We start from the raw sequence: 18657 nt of genomic DNA, 5'->3' as shown, positions 1-18657 counted from the left end.
ACTGTTGTCCTATTGAAGTAGGAAGAGGAAGGTCTATTTAAGCAAACCCATTTATTTGCTAGACACACCCACCCAATACGTAAAGAACGAATCTTCGCTGCCAAGATTGGGACTTGGGCGCGTAAATGGAAGTGAAATATTTGTAGGAATTTCCGAACTTTTGGTAGTGGAAATAGTGGCAGACTTGTAATTATTGGTATTGATAGATCTCTTTTGTTATAGGTGGCAGGAGAGTCTTCAACCAAACTGTCCCTTTCGTCAGAAGCAGAGAGAGAGAGAGAGCAGAGACGAAGTGAGAGAGATGGTGTCGTTGGTCACCAAGAACAACCCACACAACAAAATCAAAGTTGGAAATTCAGGAGAGAGAGAGGAAGCAGAAGCAGCAGGAAGAGCTATGAAGCTGTTGAAAGGAGAGGTGGGATTTCTGATTCTCTACGCAGCTGCTTTCTACGCCTACATCATCCATCGATCCCTCCAAATCTCTCGCGGTATCATCCATTTCTTAATCTCTTTTCTTCTTCTTTTTCCTTTTGGTTATTTGTTTATTTGTTTATTTATTTATTAATTGAAAATTGAATGTCCATTTTTCTGATACGCAGATCATCATGCTAAGCTTTTCGGTTTGCGTCCTGGATGGCTCATTCCTCCTCGCCTCAATGTGGGTTTCTTCTTTCAATTTCATTCATTTCTGTTTTCTCTTTATAAATTCAGTTTTATTTCAATGATAACACTCGAAATTCTGGTTTAGATAGTTGGGACAATGATCTGCTGTTGTTAACTGTGTGTGTGTATTTGTAAATTCCGAAGCGGACTGTGACACGCTGCTGTCTTACTTCAGTGTTTTAAGTTTTTGATTCGTTGTTTTATGGTGTGGACTGTGGAGTCGGGTTTTAGGGATTAGCGTTCAGCTCTTGAGTTTTGACCTGGCTAAACATGGGAGTTTGACAAAATTTAGTGTGTTGCCCGAAGGGCTAGTGTTGCCATTCAAATGGCATGTTGTTTGAAGATATATGTGTATATGATGCACGTATGTACGTAAATTCTATTCCTTCACAATTATCATAGAAAATAATGGTTTGGAAAATAGGGGATAGGAGCAGATTAATGCTGAAAATGTGAATTAGATTGAGGCAGAAGTTATCACTAATGGAATTGTAGTGACTTAAAATGTGTATATGATGGCAGAAGTTATCATTTAAATACTAGAAACATTGCTCTGTTTCTCTATGTGACTCTTGTTCGTGTGTTGAGTTACTCCAGTGCCATGGTGTGAAAAACATTGGATGTACTGAAAACTCAAAAAACTATACAAATTCTATTCTCTGATATACCTGTTCTTACCTGAAAAGCACCTGTCTTTTTCTGCTTAGGATGTTTCTGATGCTCAATGGAGAAACTTTCGAGGAAATTTACCAATTCTTACCGTTGTTTTCACAATGTTCACGTTGATCGCTAATTTTTTGAGGACAAGCTTTCATTTAAAAGCGAGAGGGATGTCCATTATTTGGATTTTGATTTCTTTCACATACCTAGCATATCTGCATGGAGCCTGGTATGTCTTACCTTCATAACAATACTTGGATTTTATGCTCTTTCTGAGGAGGTGCTGTTCTCTGACTTTCATTGTTTCTGCAAGCATTCTATTTGTCCTCTCAATCGCTTCAATGAATTTTCTCTTGGTAAAGGTGAGCTCCATTCATGCTTGGATGCACAATGCAATGCATTTTCTTTTAGGGAATTGTTAGTGGCACTCCAAAAATCTAAATGTGCACTTCAAACTTTCTGTATTTAGAAAGAAAAATACTCTTATGAGGAGTTCACAGTTCGATTTTTGGAGTGCCAATAATAGTTCCCTTCTTTTATCACCATTATCATTAGTGTTTTTCTGTTTATATTTATGTTGAAGTATTTTCCTTCAGTTAGGTTGGTTTTCTGATATATACAGGTCCTACATGAACCTTTAGTCTTAAAGTATGTGTTATGATACATAAAAAATATTGGCCAGCTTCCAAAACAACATGATTTCATGTGAAGAATTTGTTTTGGAACATATTGAGACTGAAGAAGGTCAAAACTTGATTTCTATGTATTGTTGGCGTAGCAGTTGATAGTTTGTGCACTTTATTCCACCTTATGCTTTGTGCTTGTAGGAGTTAAAAGCTCTGCATTGTCCCTCGTTGTGTTTCAAATGTTAACTGTTTATGCATGTGAAATTAATGGTGCAGGGTAACTTTGACAATTAGGTTTGATGAAAATATTCTATTTTCCCCCCTAAAATTTGATTTTATAATTGCAAACTGTGTTATTGTATGCTTTATCAGATTAATCATATGGGCTACTGTTTTGAGTCTACTCGAAGAGCTCATTTTGTTTCTTTCTTTGTCAGAGTTATGCGCTACAGTTTTGAATTCTTGCCATACATTACTGGACTTGTGTTTTTGCAGATATTTGCACGAACAAAATATTTCCCTTTTGTATTATGGATTTTCAACATATTCTTTCTTCTGTGCAATCGTGTTTATGAAGGATATTCATTCTCCATAATTGGGTGAGTTTTGTTGGCTAGGCTAGGCTAGTTAGCGCTTCTTTGGGTACTTAACAAATAAATTGTGATATATCTGCTTACTGGTTCTGCATATTATTATGTAGGCAACGCTGGGCATATTTGGACAACTTTCGGGGCACCTTTAGATGGCACATTTGCTTTAACTTTGGTATTGTGCTTTCCTCATTATTGGTTTGACGGATTAATTCCAGTCATCATACTTTCATGATTATGCTTTAATTTTATATATATGACATTTCGTCAAATACTTCCATACCTATGTAGACACAAATCTATATATGCAATCCTACAAAATACCCAGATGGGTTTACCAGTATGATCTGTGAGACAGAACAAGCAGCCAACTTTCTGAGAATCGAATGACATACCAAAAGAACCCATCTCTACAGTATGAGAATCCTCTAATAGTTGAATAATCTTAGACATTAAAAGATGGACTTGAAATAAGTGGCTGCTTGGAACAGCTTGGAAGTGGGTTCTCAGACTGCAGAGACAGGTTTGCATAATTACCAAATACAGCCAACTTATTTCATGATTACTGCAGCTTGGAGCAGACCCACAATGCCACAGATTGGAGCTTTGTGGATGATAGGTCAAGTGTGTTTGTGTGTAAGGAATAAGGATTGTTATATGAGAACCAAAATGGTGGATGAATATGTTTGAAACTTTGAGTCGTTTCAAGGAGTTATGGGTGTATTTGGTAATTAAGGATCTCTTCCGTATCTGCTGGTGTAAAATTGTGGTTTTGGTGCCCCCAATTAAGTTATGAGGTAGGCAGTGGAGAGATGACTAGTTGGGAGATGAGTTCATTGTACCTATATTCTTATTTCAGTAATTGCATGAATAGAAATAAGTAAAAGCTTTCAATTGAGATAATAGGAATGGAAGTTAATAGAAAAAAAAAAAAGAACGGATTCACAAAGCACAATGAGTAATGCTGCAACCTGCTATTGTACATTAGTATATATTTGTGATTCTATTATATGGTGTTTTTTTCTCTAATTCTGGTTGTTTGTGACAGTTGTTTTGCGGATGATAAGCTTTGGTTATGATTACCATTGGGCACATCGAGATTCTCGTTTTGACCATAAGGTATTTGTGTTCCTTTGAGCTGTGATCTGTATGCTCTCTTCTCTGTTTGTGTCCCTCCCCCTTTTTGTCTAGTTTGTGTGCTATAAGATTATTTTGTCACCGTGTCTACATGGAAACGATGTTTCAAACCTTCCAAGGCTTCTGGTAATGGTGGTGATGCAGGACAATAGTAAGAGAAAGGAAGAAAAGAGTGATCTGGACTCACTCTCTGGCCTTTGGCAAAAACTATTGGTGTATTGGATTCACTACAATAGAAATTAGAAAAAAAAAGTCTAGCCTCACAGCTAATACACTCTAAATTCTGAAAGACACAATTCACAACACCTAATCATGTGACAATAAGAGACTTAAGGACATTTGAATGTGAGACTCCAAAACAATGGACCTAAAATACACCGTGTAATTAATACATCAAAACCTTTTCAGACCTACTCCAACCCTTGGAGTAAAACTCAAATTTTAGGTTCTAAACTTACCCCAACTTGCTCCAACCCTTGGGCCAAATATCAGTTAAAACTCAAAACTCATTTCTGGGGCAAATTTAGCCTAGAATTCCCCCCTGGGTTAGTGGGGCTGGCCCATCATATATGTATATTTTTTTAGTTTTATATTTATAAATTAATTGAATCCAACGATTAAGATCTAATTTGATCAAATCCAACAGTAAAAAAAATATCTAATGGTCCAAATTTAAATTTAACGACTAAAGTAATTAAAAAAATTATTTTATGTGTTTCATATTCTTTCGTAGTGTTTCACGAGTTTCATGGTGTCGGTTTAGTGATTTTTCAATATTTATCATAATCTAAATATTTTTAGCTTAAAATGTTCATAAAATTAAATTAGGATAGTCTACATAATTTTTTTTTTTTTTTAAAGTTACTTTAAGAAAGAAATTATCCTAAATTCATTCTTTAATAATCTCGGGCTGAATATTTAACCCAAAAGGGTTGGAGGAGAAAAACTGTTTCTGGGTTAAAACCTAAATTTTCTGGGCTAAAAATTTTAGATTTTAAGCCAAGGGTTGGAGATGGTCTCAGGAGATTAATTTTTTTTGTAAAATGGGTGTAGCGGAGATGAGGATGCTTCGTTGGATGTGTGGGCACAGGAGAAAGGATAAGATTAGGAATGAGGATATCCGAGGTAAAGTAGGAGTAGCCGAAATTGAAGGAAATATGAGAGAAAATCGGTTACGATGGTTTGGACATGTGCAAAGAAGGCCTACTGACGCTCCGGTTCGAAGATGTGACTACGGGACAGAGGTTTAGGGCCGAAGGGGTAGAGGAAGACCTAGGAAAACTTTTGAAGAGACCCTAAGAAAAGACTTAGAGTACTTGGATCTAACGGAGGACATGACACAGAACCGAGCGCAATGGCGTTCTAGGATTCATATAGCCGACCCCACTTAGTGAGAAAAGGCTTTGTTGTTGTTGTTGTTGTTGTTGTATGCCAAACTTGTTTGACTTCCTACGCCCCCCTATGATTGTGGCCTGAAAGAATAACGAGCATGTGTTACTTATTGCTCTAGAACTTTATGGTATTTTTCTTTCCAGCTGATTCTATGGATGAGAGTCAAGAGTGATTATTACTTTCACATCACTCAACCCTGCATTTTTTCAATGTTCTTGCTCTGCAGCTTGCTTTTGAAGTTGACATCTTGTTAGTTTTCTGTGGTCACACTCAATGGTACTTTAACATTGTCCTTCACAGGCTTGCCAATTACCATATTAACAGCATTTAGTCTAGTATTAACAACAAATTCTTAGGCCAATTCATGTACCAGTATCCATTAACATATTTCAGCAACCCTATTTGGTTTACCGTAAACCTTTTACTGCGAATCTTGGTGATTCCTGGTTCTTTCTGATGGATTTTCACTGCTTATTCATGTACGCAGATTATTGTAAAGGATTTAATACTGTGCGCTTTATCTATTTACAAAGTGGTGATGTTTCTTGTTCTTGTATGCAGAAACACATTCAGCGCTGCAATATTTGTAAATCAGGGAAAACTTGTTATCATGTTTTACAGGTTAGCTTATTATGCATTCTACTGAAGGGCAAGTCTAGTATTATACTATTATTGCAGTTGATGGATCCGTAAATCAACTTTCATCCAAATGGATTTTCCATGTGTTCATAAATGTGTTTGTTATACCCAGGAGAGAGGTGTCCAGCATGACAAGTATGCCTTTACAACATACCTTGCTTATTTGGTGTATGCACCTCTTTATCTTACTGGGCCAATTGTTAGCTTCAATGCATTTGCCTCACAGGTCTGTCACTTTCAATATTCGTACTGTTTTGTTTTTTAAATAATTTGAAATATTTGGTCATTTCTGGATTGTCAAGTGCACTGGATGTGCTTCCCATATCGTTAGAGAGGATAGTCCGTACTTGTATGTTACTGCAGAGCCTCAGTATTTGACTTTATTGAAATATTTTCAGTTGGATGTTCCTCAAAATAACTTTTCAGCTAAAGACATTGCTTGGTATGGTTTGCGCTGGGTGTTCAGTCTTCTTCTGATGGAACTAATGACACATCTTTTCTATTACAATGCGTTTGCAATCAGGTGAGTCTCTAGTTAAAGGTACACCATGTACTGTGTATGTGAGTGACCAATGCATGTGTGTATTCTATCTTTTGGATACTGTATTAACTAAGTTCTCTTTTGCTGTACCTATTAGTGGCATGTGGAAAGAGTTACATCCTATGGATGTGTTTATTATTGGATATGGGGTAAGAGATGATCTTTACAGTATCAACGTCTTTGATGATTAGAATTTCAATATCTCAAGCTTTTTATATGATTGAAAGTACACTGTGAAGCAACATAATTTACTTTTCATTTGAGGCGGTAATGTAGTATTTTATTCCAGAAAATACAAAAGACACACGCACCTTAGACTCTGTGCATGGACTAAATGTTGAATAATTTGATAGTTCCTATTTATGAGAATATAAAAAATAATGAATATATCTTAAAATACATGATATCGATAAGCTTCTTTGGACAAAGAAAACCGCATGAGAGAGTTAGCTATTACTAGTTAAAAACAGTCCTCAAATTGTTATTTGTAATAAGTTCATTTGTAATAGTATCAAACATTAAATTGTTATCTTTACATTCCTCATAGATATGATGTAAGAATTGCTTGTGTAAGTATTATCGTTCCTCACCATACTCGTACACTCTGCAGTCTGCCACAAAGTAATTTTAATGGGTCACTTTACCTGGATTTAATAATTTTTTTGGTGAAATTTTATATGACCCTTTTTTAAATTGGGTCTTTTAGTATTTTCCTTTCACTTTGTTTGGATCTCCATTCTATTTGTTAGGTGACTTCATGGATTTGTTTTGGCTTAGGTCAAGGTGATTTACTTTCTTATGATGGTGCAGGTCTTAATGTTCATGTGGCTGAAGTTTTTTCTGATATGGCGCTATTTCCGGTTCTGGTCACTGGTGTGTATATGTAAATAAATTTTTATTTCCATTTCTTCTGAACTTTGGCGTTTACTGCTGAGTTGTCCGTCTACTGTAAATTAGTTGTAAACGTGATTTGCACTGTGGTTTAACAAGCTTTTAGGATTAATATTGTTTTGCTGTGGGACAATGACTTTTCTAATTGCTGCAGATATGTGGCATTGAGGTCCCGGAGAATATGCCGAGGTGTATAAATAATTGCTACAACTTGGAAACTTTTTGGAAAAACTGGCATGCTTCCTACAACAAATGGCTTGTGAGGTGAAACTTTCAACCTGTTATGCTTTTTATTTTCTCATGTAATCCTTTTTCTATCCCTGACATGTTTGTTTGGGAAATGAAAACAATAGGTATTTGTACATTCCTCTTGGGGGCACTCAGAGAAAGCTTCTCAATGTATGGGTTGTATTCACATTTGTTGCCATTTGGCATGATCTAGAATGGTAGTTGTTGCTGCTTTTGAATTTTTCTTCTTGAATACATCTTAGCTTTCCATCAAATACACGTAGAGCATTATTGAAACTTGTTCCTTACTCTATCTTAATTTCTGTCTTTGTCATTAGGAAGCTTCTTTCATGGGCATGGCTGACATGCTTATTCTTTATTCCGGAAATGATACTGAAATCAGCAACCAATGCATTTCAGGTGGCCTCTTTGTTCCTATTCTACATTTGCTGTTTTTCTTTTGTTTGGTTTAATTTATAGGAGGATGATCATTCCAATTCTCGTACCTCCCATATAGCCAATCAGTTAGCTGTTGTTGGCTTGAAGGTATTCAGTGCTGCACCCCTGAACAAGGACATCCCCTAGTTTTTAAATGGGATACTGCTGAGAATGTATACTCGGATGTTGTAGTGGATATGAGTTGTGGCATTAGAACTATAAGTGAGGTAAAAAAGAATTTTGTCAACTTGTAGCCCAACCACTCTTGTGACAGGCTCCATGCCTGCCCCTGAATTTTGGCCCGTGTCCACTTTAGCCCCCAGATTTCCTTTTCTGCCGCATTGCCTCTTGAAGTCACTGGGTGTGTGTTTTTTCCCTGTTTAGAAAGCACCAAAGGTTCAAATTTTTCAGAAACTTCTTCCCCCTATTCCCCCTGTTTGGTTTAATCACGTTAGGTGATTAGGTTGAGATATATAGCACAGAATTTTGGAACATCAAGATATAGGAAAATTTCTCAAAAATCTTGTTCGGATTCATGTGTCTTTGAATATCTTAGGAGTTTGAAAGACCATCTTATAGACATCAAAAAAATAGATTTGTTTTCGCTTATTATGGCCACTTGATGGAGTGAGGGAGAATATTGGTGCTCAAGGATAAGAGGTTTTCAACCCTTAGGGGAAAACATCGAGGACTTATCTTGTACTTTGAAGCTTTTGGAAGAAAATCACAAGCTTGCTCCACAACCCCTTTTGCCTTGTGATTTCTCTTGTTCTAGTTCATTCCATTAAAAGATACTTAAATATATACGAAGCTTGTTTGATGAGAAGGGGAGTGAGAGGAAGAGAAGAGGAGCATATCAACCTTTATCTTCTCTCTTTTATCTGACAAGGCATAACAATTTCGATTTTGTCATGTATTTTTTGTCAGTTTAAGAGTACACATGGTGAGTTTGTTGTTCGTGAACTTAGCGCGGTTGCTGGTGCAATCACGATCACTTGCCTCATGGTCAGTATCCTGTAATTGACTAAAGCATATACCAATCGTAATTATTTTTGAATTCCTGTTGATGCTGTATTGACTTTTGATATTTGCATGTTTATAGAACGGTTCTCTGGATCTTTAAAGTAAAATCAGATGATTAAATTCCTAGTTCCACTAGGAAGGTTTTAAAAAATTACTTGAGTGAAAAGGAAGTAGTAATAAGGCCTTTTTGCTGGCTGATTGGTTTTTTGAGACTAATTTGATGATGTTTACGTATCTGAAACTCTCTACCTTGTCGGGTTTAAACATTTAGGAGTTTTTTCCTACCCTTCGGAAAAGCTGTTTGACTTTTCTCTTTTGAAAGGCTAAATGATTCAAGCTGCTTAAGGCCTTTTTACAGTGACAGTTTTTATTGAATCTTATGCGTTTAAAGAGCATAGTGTAGGCCTAACATTTTTTGTGAGGGTTCTTTTGTGCATCCCACTGGTATTAGTGTACTTAGCACTTAAAAACGTATCATGTTATATGAATCTGCCAAACTGATACGGTAAATCACCTTATGTGTTTACAAGAATGCATAAATGCTAACAATACGAGGATTCAATTAAAGTGCTAATCCTTCTACTGTTTATTTTTAGAATCTGCCTCCAATTTTCATTAAATCCAATGTTTATGCAGGTAGCAAACCTTGTTGGTTTTGTTATTGGACCATCTGGGATTAGTTGGTTGATTTCTCAATTCCTTAAACGAGAAGGTAATTTAAAATTTCATGTCCTCAGGTTCCTTGTTATCCTTATACAATGCTGCTTCTGGGGGACTGATGATTTTCTTTGTACAGGACTCCCCGTTTTGGCTGGCATGCTTTTGACATTTTATGTAGGGACAAAGGTAATTTCACAATGATCTGCTTATTTCTATAAGGGTACAGTTTAAATATATCGCCTTTTAGAATTAGTTTCACAGAGTTAAGGCACGATGTGGATATGTTTTTAGATGAAAAATGCATAAATTTTGTATTTTATAGTAAATTTACGATTTCTTCGCTATTAATGCCTAAATGTAGTGGAACAAATGACTAGATGTATATGTAGGCCTAGTCATAGGAGTTCAGATATTTTCTTATATATTCTGGGCTTACATTTATCTTGTACCAAAATGATGTTTCAGGCTTTCGTTCAATTTTGTTTCTGATATAAACCCTAAACCCTGAACATTTTATAAAAACATAAGCATACAATTGTATGTATATCATGGTTGTTGTGTGTCTGCTATTTCTATGAGTGGTCTGAAGTTGCATATCTTGCAGCTTATGTTCCACATCCGTGATGCAAAGCAAAGTAGCAGCTAAATTGGCTCGCTGTAAGGTTTGATTTATTGGCCCCCGTAGCTAAATGCTGGTGTGGAAACCAAGGTCCTGAAGTTCTGAACTGGAGACAGGTTTGCCAACAATGTAATCTAATGTATGCCGGCTCACGCTAAGGACCTTGATATCACTACTGAGATCTTCTTACACGACTGGCGGATAAAGGTAATCATTCATCGCTCTACATTCTTTTGTTGTATCCAATTAGGACAGGAAGATACTGTACGAACGTAGAGAAAGTTCCTACATTGTACTGATACTCTCAGCCAAAAGTTTTGATTCCAATGCGCAACTCTAGATTCGGATACCCTAGCAAGTGCTTTCGATCGATATTGTACTAAATCCTAAACCTTTTTGTTAGTTAATTGCTTTCTAATCTTTGGATTATTTTTCTTCACTTTCGGTCTTCAAACTTTGACTCGTGTCTCATTTCCTGACTCTGTCTTAGATAGAATTCATTGTTTTCTTGTTGATTTATATTAGCCTGACAGATATGACACATAACGCGATTGTTGCCTACAGGTTACAAATCAATGAGGTTCAAAGTGAACGAAATATAAACAAGTGAAATGTTTGGGATTCAAAGAGTTGATGCGTCTAAGATTAATAAACGGAAACACACTAAACACTCGTTATACTTCTGTTTGTATTTTTCTCTCCCTCTTTCGCGAGCTTAGGCATGTCGAATTTTGCAGGGTTTATTTCCCAGAAAGCATTGCCAGGATCTTTGCCCTCTTTCATGTCCTTCCTAGTTTTGTCTACTTTGTCAAGCACTCCTTTTACTGCTATGTCAAATGCATCTTCAACTGTGTTTAATCTAGGTGCCCTTGGATCTGCATATATTACTTTCGGAATCAATCGTATGACTTCCTCTCTCATTGCCGCCACCTGATGCTTCGGAATTCGAAGCAACATCTTGTTGATGATTGCCTTTTTATCCTTGATATCGTTTTCTGATATGAACACGGAATATTTAGATGGGTCGTTGGGGAAGTGCCACAAGTACTGTGCATAAGCCGAACCCGGATGGAAGAAAACTGGAATGCAGCCTGCCAAGATGGAATCAAATGTTGATCGCCGAGTGTACGAGTCCCCCGGAGGCTGCAGGCAAAACACGGACCCTTGGAACGCCTCCATCACATTTAAGGGGTCATCACACCTAGTTGCACCTTTGTAACAACCAACAAGTTTGCATTTGGACGAAGACTTGCATTGATCTATGATCAAATCCCGGATTTTGAGATCAGGTCTCGGAGCACCGGCAAAAGAGAAGAGATGCCGCCTTTTTCGCTTCCTCATTCTTCTCTGCCACTCGAACACTTCGCTATCCTTTGAGGGATGGAAGTATGTCGGATATGGTATCGCGTGGTCATTGTTCCAACAGCTCGCCTCAATCGACAACATCGTCATGTTCTTGGTTTCCGGCAAAAGCATAAGCTTGGAACCCCAGTCAGAGTCATCGTCTGTTTTCCTCCTGAAATCCCAACCAATCCTCCCTCCGACTATGAAATGGTCTCTCCCCCACATTGTTTTCCATTCGGGTCTACGCGAAAGCCACTTCACCAATTCGAGAGGAGAAGCATCTCTCACCGACGTGTTGCAGTCCCAGAGGTATCGTCCCACATCAAGGCCGGCATAAAAGGGTACAAAAACCGCAGAGGCCAAGGACGAATCATTGGTTAAACACTGGTACTGCTTCATCCTGTTATGGAAAATAACTCCCAAAGAAAACTGGTTTGTAGCAAACCAACCATTTCCCACTAGTTTTCCCGTAGAACTGTGAATTTTAGGACCAAGTCCCATGTTTGATAAGTGGGGGCACATATCAGTCCATTTCATAAGTGAATGGCAATTCTTGAGCAGGTCCTGGTTGAACCTCTTAGGAAGATCATAAACATAAACATACCTTCCCGAGCACGAATCAGAATCAAAACCAGCGTTTTTCTTCTCAATCTCATCAGATATTGGTTGTACTGGCGCTTTTGTCACGCGGCCGGAAGATTGTGCTTGAGTAGTAGTAGTGGTAGTACTAGAGTTTGTGGCATTAAGCGTTCCATTGAGAGGAAGAGAGGTAGAATGAGGTCGTTGGTCGAAAATAACATGGCCAAAGTTGTTGATGAGAAAGGTGATTCCACGAGTATTATTTCTTCCCGCACTTAGATCCGAAAAGTTGAATAAAATCAATACGAAGAACGAAAGAAACGAAGTGATTAGTGCAAACCCAAGTTGTTTATGGCATTTTCCTGCAACGGATGATTTCTCCATGAAAAGCTGCTGCTGCTGCTGCTGCTTGTTCATCAGTGTCGAGATCATGAACACATACGTAAGAACGAGACAAGATTAATAGAAATGCAACAACCAAGCCTTATTCCACTAACAGAAATGATAAATTTAGGAGAGATTAGTAGTTTATGATATGATCATGATCACTCTTGTAGTCTATGAAACACAAATACGAGAGAGAAAAATAGTGTTAAGAAATGATTAAGGTAAACTAATTAAGCACTAATTCTGAGTATCTTCACAGGAAATACATGGATTATGCCATTAACGCAGACAGAGAAAAAAAAAAGAGTTGACTTGAGCTACAAGCTTTTACTTTGCACTTTTTAAGAGATATTATGCACAATATATAAAAAGATACCTTATTTAAACAGATTTTAATCGAAAACTAATATGGTAGTACTAGGATTACATATTTCCATATATATTAAATTAGGATTCGGATCCTGATATTCATGATCTCCTTCCTTGAAAGCCAGCCAGTAAATAAATAAATAAAAATATCATTTTATTGTTCAAAAAAAGTCATGTCTTAATTCAAAAGCATCATTTCATAGATATTTTTGCTCTTGCATTTGTGTGAGCCTATCGTATAACTTTTGGACAAAGAGACTCGCAAATTAACTATAATCAATTATTACTTCAGTGGGCTTTAGGGTTTAGGGCCAAAATTTAGAGAGAGAGAAAGTACGGCGAAGATAAGAGATGAAGAAAGGTTTCATGAGTTATCTATCTAGTCTTGTGCCTTTATTTATTAAGGAAGAGAGAATAACTTGCTCTCCAAATAATACAAGATAATAGAAAAGATCTTCTACATCCCGAAAGATTCCTAATTTACCTAAACAACAATCATACGTCCTCAAGGGAACAATCATTTTAAACGGGATTGCTACGTGGGAATTTAACACAAGAATACAATAAATCGTAAATTAATTGTTCATCAGACTTGAAATATTTGTCATCTGCTGTTTGAAATCACCAGAAAATGCTATACACTGTTTGAGATATATCATGTCAGCAAGGCTGTCGATCGAGTAAATACCAGCACTTCCGTCCAAGCTCCCCCAGCTCAGCTGGTTGGTTCTGCACCGGATAATCTGCACGCACAATCACAGCCATCCAGTACTGATTTCTGTTTTCCGATGAGTATAAGAATGGCCACCTGCCGACCTTGCGTTCTTGCATTTGGTTTGCTAATATGGTTGGCATATACATGTAGCAACCAAACACTGATAACTCCTTATACAGCACAGGATCTTCATTGCAATACAAGATCAGCATCCTAACAAGCAGATAAGTCACACTCACTATATAAGTGGTTGCAGTGGAAGAAAATGAAACATTGAGGCTTACTTTTGGCCTCCTATTGACTTTAAAGGGACCGAGACGTTTATTGAATCCATTGTACATGCAATAAAACATATGTTCAAAGAAATCAAACACACTCATGTTTTTGAATCTTTTTCTAAGGAGGTAGGGCATTACTCACCTGTGCAAATGGATAGATGGACTGAAGGGTGAACAACACCGAACATCAGCGCCAAAGCTTTTTTTGGTCAACATCGAACATCAGGCCCAAAGCTGAGCTCATCCTTCCAGCACAAAATAAGCAATCACTTATCTCCCAAACAATCTTTGCCAAGCACAGTGAAGTCGACACTCAAGCAGCAAAGGATTTGAACTTTCCCCATCTTTTTATACATCAAACATCTTTCAGTATCCCCTTCTTTATTTTGGCCTAACAAGGAATAGGATGATCAAATGTGAGATAATTTTGGAAAAACTAAGATGGTGCATTTGAGTGTACTTTTTTTTTTTATGTGGGAGATCTATCATGTCTTTGTGTACATAACATTTCTCTCTGTGTCGTATCAGGCCAGTGCCCAATTTTCTTCTATATAAACCGTTAATTGAATGGCTTTGAAACTGTAATTTGACATTCCACCTTAACTTCATGGGCACCAACATTAAACAAATCATAACATTCTAATATTTCCAATTCCCAATTTGCAGTTAAACCCTAGTGAGCAAGAAATAAGTATGCATAAATCTGTGAATATTTCATGTATCGTTAATCTAAAACATCAAATCAGCCAAAACAGTGAAATATATCAGCAATCACCACAGAGATGCCAAAATCATTCTACCAAAGTGTACAAGTTATACTTACCATTTTGAGTCAAAATCATCAATGGCAAGGTCCTCGTCCCAGATAAACATATTGTACTTGCTGAAGAGACTGCATATTCACAGCGCAAATAAAGACTGCAAAGACTACAAATCCAGTATCATATTCTCCTGAGACATCAATAACGAGCTTTTGTAGCATTTTATTGTGTAAACGTTCAGTATTCACAATGCATAATGCTTACACAGATCTCTGGGAATATAATGTTTCAAAATCACTTCCGCTCGTAGTAGTGCTCACAGATAAAGAATTAAATACCAGAAACCAACATTTTTATGGACCATCCATTCCCTCAATCAACATTGAATATGTCTGAGGATGAAGCTGGCAACCCATTTTCTCCATGATGCTTATGAGCTCAGAGCATATATTGACAAAACCCCTCTTAAGTAAACCATCAAAGAGAACTTTCCAAGCTACTTCATCGTGATTATATTCGCAAAGAAGCAAAGTACGAAAAATTGCTTTTGCCTTCTCAGTCTTCTCTTCATCAAGAAGCCCGCATACAAGCATCGTGGAGGACTCCAGTGTCGGTAAATAACCATCCTTAATCATCGCATCCACCAAGGTTGCTGCCTCTCCATACTTTTGCAATGTACAGCAACAGTTAAGAAGAGAATTATAAATATTCTCACTTGAAGAAATTTTCCTCTCTCTCATATGACTGTATAACCTCTGGGCTACTTCCAAGCGCCTCTCTTTGCAAAGACCTACTATAAGTTTTTCATAAGTGTTGGTACTGGGTGCACAACCATGTCCAGCCATTTTTTCAAAGAGCTCTAAAGCAATGTCAAAATCCATTGTCTTCCACACATCACTAATATCAATTAAGGAGACTTTTGAGAACAAATCAATTCCCACCATATTATTATTTGTCTCTGTCAACTTTTCATTCGAAAGATGTTTGATCAGAAAGGAATATGTATAATGCGAAGGATCACAACAAGAATCAAACATGCGCTTAAGAACATCAAATGCACAATCAATTAATCTCATACGTCCATATCCATCAATTAGCAATGTGTAAGTCAACGAATCTGCTATAATTCCTTCTTCATTCATCTTCATCATCAATTTCTCTGCCTCTTCTACATTTCCTATGCCGCAATATGCATGAATAAAGGTAGTGTAAGTAAACAGGTCAGGTTGATTACCAGAACTAACCATCTGGTTTAAAAGCCTACGAGCATGGTCAAAGTCCCCTTCCTTCAACATTTGTTTAATTAGAATTGTATAAGTATGTGTTGTAGCTTTGACGCCAATACTTAACATCTTTTCCACCAGTGAAAACGCTTCCTCCAGTCTTTCTTCTTTGCACAACACATCTATCAAGGTATTGTATGTGAATGAGTTCGGCAAACAGTCTTCTGCAAGCATTCTATCAAACAAAGAATGGGCATCATCGATTTTCCCAACCTTGCAATAACCGTCAATCAAAGAAGTAAAGATCACATCATTTGACTTTATGCCTTTCTCATTGAGAGAATCAAACAGGGCATGAGCTTCTTCCAGTCTGCCCCTCTTACAGAGAGCGTCTATGAGAGAACTGTAAGACCATCGGTCAGGAACCAAACCACTTTCTTTCATCAAATTAAGCAACCTGTAAGCACTCTCAAAATGACCCATTTTACACTGCCCATGGATTAATGAGTTGTATGTATATAGGCTTGGTGAGAGTTTCCGATCAAGCATCTTACCAAGCAATGCCATTGCCTGGTGTATATTTTTCCTTTTACAAAACCCACAAATCAATTCATTGTATGTCCGAGCATTTGGATAACAATTACTCGATTCCATCAAAGCCAAAATACCAAGTGCAGCCTCAACTGCTCCCTCCTTGCAGTACCCATCAATCATTGCGTTGTACGTGACAACATTAGGAACCAACCTTTTCTGCAACATCTTGTTCAGCAAGTTTCGTGCCTCGTCAAGCTTATTTTCCTTGCACATGCTATCAATGAGCACGGTATAAGTATGAACATTTGGTTCACAACCCTTGTCCGTCATCTCTTTGAACAGATTCATAGCTTCTAATTTCCTTCCCAATTTACACAAGGCGCAAATAAGAACTGTGTATGTCCGCACAGTTGGAAAACAATTATCCTCCCCCATTTGAGAAAACAACTTTAAAGCCTCATCAATCCGATCAGCCTCGCAAAACCCATGTATCAAATTAGTATAGGAAACTTCATTTCTTTGACAACCCTTTTGCGGCATTAGCTTAAAAACCCTGTAACCACTATCCACATCCTTATTCCTACAATGCCCCAGTATCAAAGAAGTGTAGGTAAATGTATCGGGGTGGAAACCCGCCTGCCCTATCCTACTGAAATACAAGTCTGCCTCGGCCACATTACCCACTTTACAGTAAGCATTGATCATGGTATTAAAAGTATGCAGATTTGGAGAAACCATATCGTCTAACATCTCCAAATACAAAGCTTTCAAATCTTGAAGCAGGGAAAACTTAGACAATGACATAAGAAGAAAATTGTAGCACCTGAGGGTGAGCTTGAACTCGAACTCTCCAGCGCCATTCAACTCCCGCAAAAACTTGAGCACGAAAAGGGCATCTTGAGGGGAACTGGAAGCCTTAATCATGGAAATTCGGATCTTTTCAGCGACCTGGAGAAACCCATTGGGGAGGAGAATGTTGAGGAGAGAAGAGTGGCAATGGACGGTGTGCTTGTATCCGGGTTTAAGAGCTATCCAGTTGAAGAAAGCGAGGGCGGTTCGGGGGTCGAGGTTGAGAGCGAAGACGGAGGAGACATGGGAAGGGGATATGGAGGGGGCTAGTTGCTTAAGGGAAGGGTGGCGCTGCCAATTAGGGCGGGATAGAATGGCGAAGAGCTGGGAGGATAGATCGTGCGGTTCGTTGGAGAGGGGAAGAGGAGCGGCGGCGGCGGAGGAAATGGAAGAGAAGGGTTTGAGGAGGAGGAAGAGAAAGGGTTCAGGTGGGTGGCAGATGACGGCCATGGGTTTTCTCATCATCTTCTTCTTCGGGCATTGAATGAGGACCCGACCCAACTCACTTCATCGTGTACGGACCAAGAAATGGTGTTTGAGTTGCAGAGTGGGAAGAAGAAGAGGAGGAGGGAGATAAGAGTAAATAGCTTCTTTGTTTGGGTTCGTTTTGGAATTTGGAGAAATCTCTGTGAGCTCTACGAGTGGGCTTTTTGAAGGGTTTCATTTTGGGAGTTCTTGCACCGTTTGATTGAAATTAGACTGTTGAAATATTAGAATAAGAAGGCTTTTTAGGGCTGGTTTAGAAGTTATTTTAAAATAATTGAGAACGTTTTTAATGGATTAATTTTGGGTTTCAAGGAAAGGGATCATCTACTGATTCATTCCTCCTAATTCACTAAGTTCGAGAATCCGAACTATTGAAATTTGATCAAACGGCTACAAACATATAAGGGTGGTTCGGTATGGGATACGGAACCAAAACACTTGTCCTGATTCCCAAACCAAAATTTTCGGGAATCCCAATTTCAATACCGATCCCAAACCAATTTTTCGGGAATCCCAAAATATTTTTTGGATTTCGGGACAAATCGGGAATCCCGAAATAGTTTTGGGCTTTTGGGGTTTTGGACTAAATTTAACATATTATGCTTTTGGGCTAAAATTCAACCTTGTATATTGAAAATTTGGGCTTTTGGGCAGGCTGCCAATCTGCCCAATTTGTTGTTACACTAAAATTTGAATCTACACAAATCTGCCAATCTGAAATCTGTGCACAATAGCATCCTTAATCTGCCTATTCAATTTCTACTACACATGCATGCAATAAAAATAAATTAAGTGACAAATCCAAAAGCAAACAAAATTAGTTACAAGCAAAGGTCTTAAAATAAATAAAGTAACAAACCCAAAAAGCAAAAAAAATTAGTTACAAGCAAAGGTCTTAAAATAAATAAAGTAACAAACCCAAAAGCAAAAAAAAATTAGTTATGAGACAAAGTTTCAAAATAATTAAGTTACAAACCAAAAGCAAAAAAAGCAAAGCTTAAAGTTTATGAAGATTGTTGGCCTCT

The 18657-nt window shown here is 37.7% G+C and overlaps 3 protein-coding genes across 5 annotated transcripts; 1 reads left to right on the top strand and 2 right to left on the bottom strand.

Moving 5' to 3' along the window:
- Positions 1–80: 80 nt before the first annotated feature.
- Positions 81–10789, top strand: LOC126632857 (membrane-bound O-acyltransferase gup1-like). 3 transcript variants are annotated; one of them, XR_007626850.1, is made up of 21 exons: positions 81–142; positions 223–488; positions 600–658; positions 1371–1552; positions 1637–1685; positions 2445–2548; positions 2650–2714; positions 3588–3658; positions 5630–5689; positions 5820–5933; positions 6106–6230; positions 6346–6397; positions 7059–7121; positions 7294–7403; positions 7493–7585; positions 7706–7787; positions 8733–8810; positions 9465–9540; positions 9625–9674; positions 10093–10314; positions 10672–10789. XR_007626850.1 is itself a non-coding variant. In XM_050303370.1 (21 exons), exons 1-20 carry the CDS (start codon positions 126–128, stop codon positions 10132–10134), a joined length of 1758 nt encoding a protein of 585 aa, XP_050159327.1. In that variant the 5' UTR covers positions 81–125; the 3' UTR covers positions 10135–10150; positions 10224–10546. The 3 variants fall into 3 exon arrangements, 2 of the variants coding, with proteins under 2 accessions (XP_050159327.1, XP_050159326.1); XM_050303370.1 differs by lacking the exon at positions 10672–10789 and having other exon boundaries at positions 10093–10150; positions 10224–10546; XM_050303369.1 differs by lacking the exon at positions 10672–10789 and having other exon boundaries at positions 10093–10546.
- LOC126631528 (probable xyloglucan galactosyltransferase GT14) lies at positions 10722–12447 on the bottom strand. Its single transcript, XM_050301644.1, has one exon. It carries the CDS (start codon positions 12445–12447, stop codon positions 10771–10773), a length of 1677 nt encoding a protein of 558 aa, XP_050157601.1. The 3' UTR covers positions 10722–10770.
- Positions 12448–13148: 701 nt separating this feature from the next.
- LOC126632854 (pentatricopeptide repeat-containing protein At5g65560-like) lies at positions 13149–17770 on the bottom strand. Its single transcript, XM_050303360.1, has 3 exons — positions 14603–17770; positions 13922–14170; positions 13149–13714 (listed from the first exon to the last, which is right to left on the bottom strand). Exon 1 carries the CDS (start codon positions 17609–17611, stop codon positions 14894–14896), a length of 2718 nt encoding a protein of 905 aa, XP_050159317.1. The 5' UTR covers positions 17612–17770; the 3' UTR covers positions 13149–13714; positions 13922–14170; positions 14603–14893.
- Positions 17771–18657: the final 887 nt, after the last annotated feature.

Source organism: Malus sylvestris, chromosome 8 (assembly GCF_916048215.2).
Source record: "Malus sylvestris chromosome 8, drMalSylv7.2, whole genome shotgun sequence".
NCBI lineage: Eukaryota > Viridiplantae > Streptophyta > Magnoliopsida > Rosales > Rosaceae > Malus > Malus sylvestris.
Note: the sequence above shows the minus strand (reverse complement) of the source record. Positions and strands in the feature narration are given on the sequence as shown.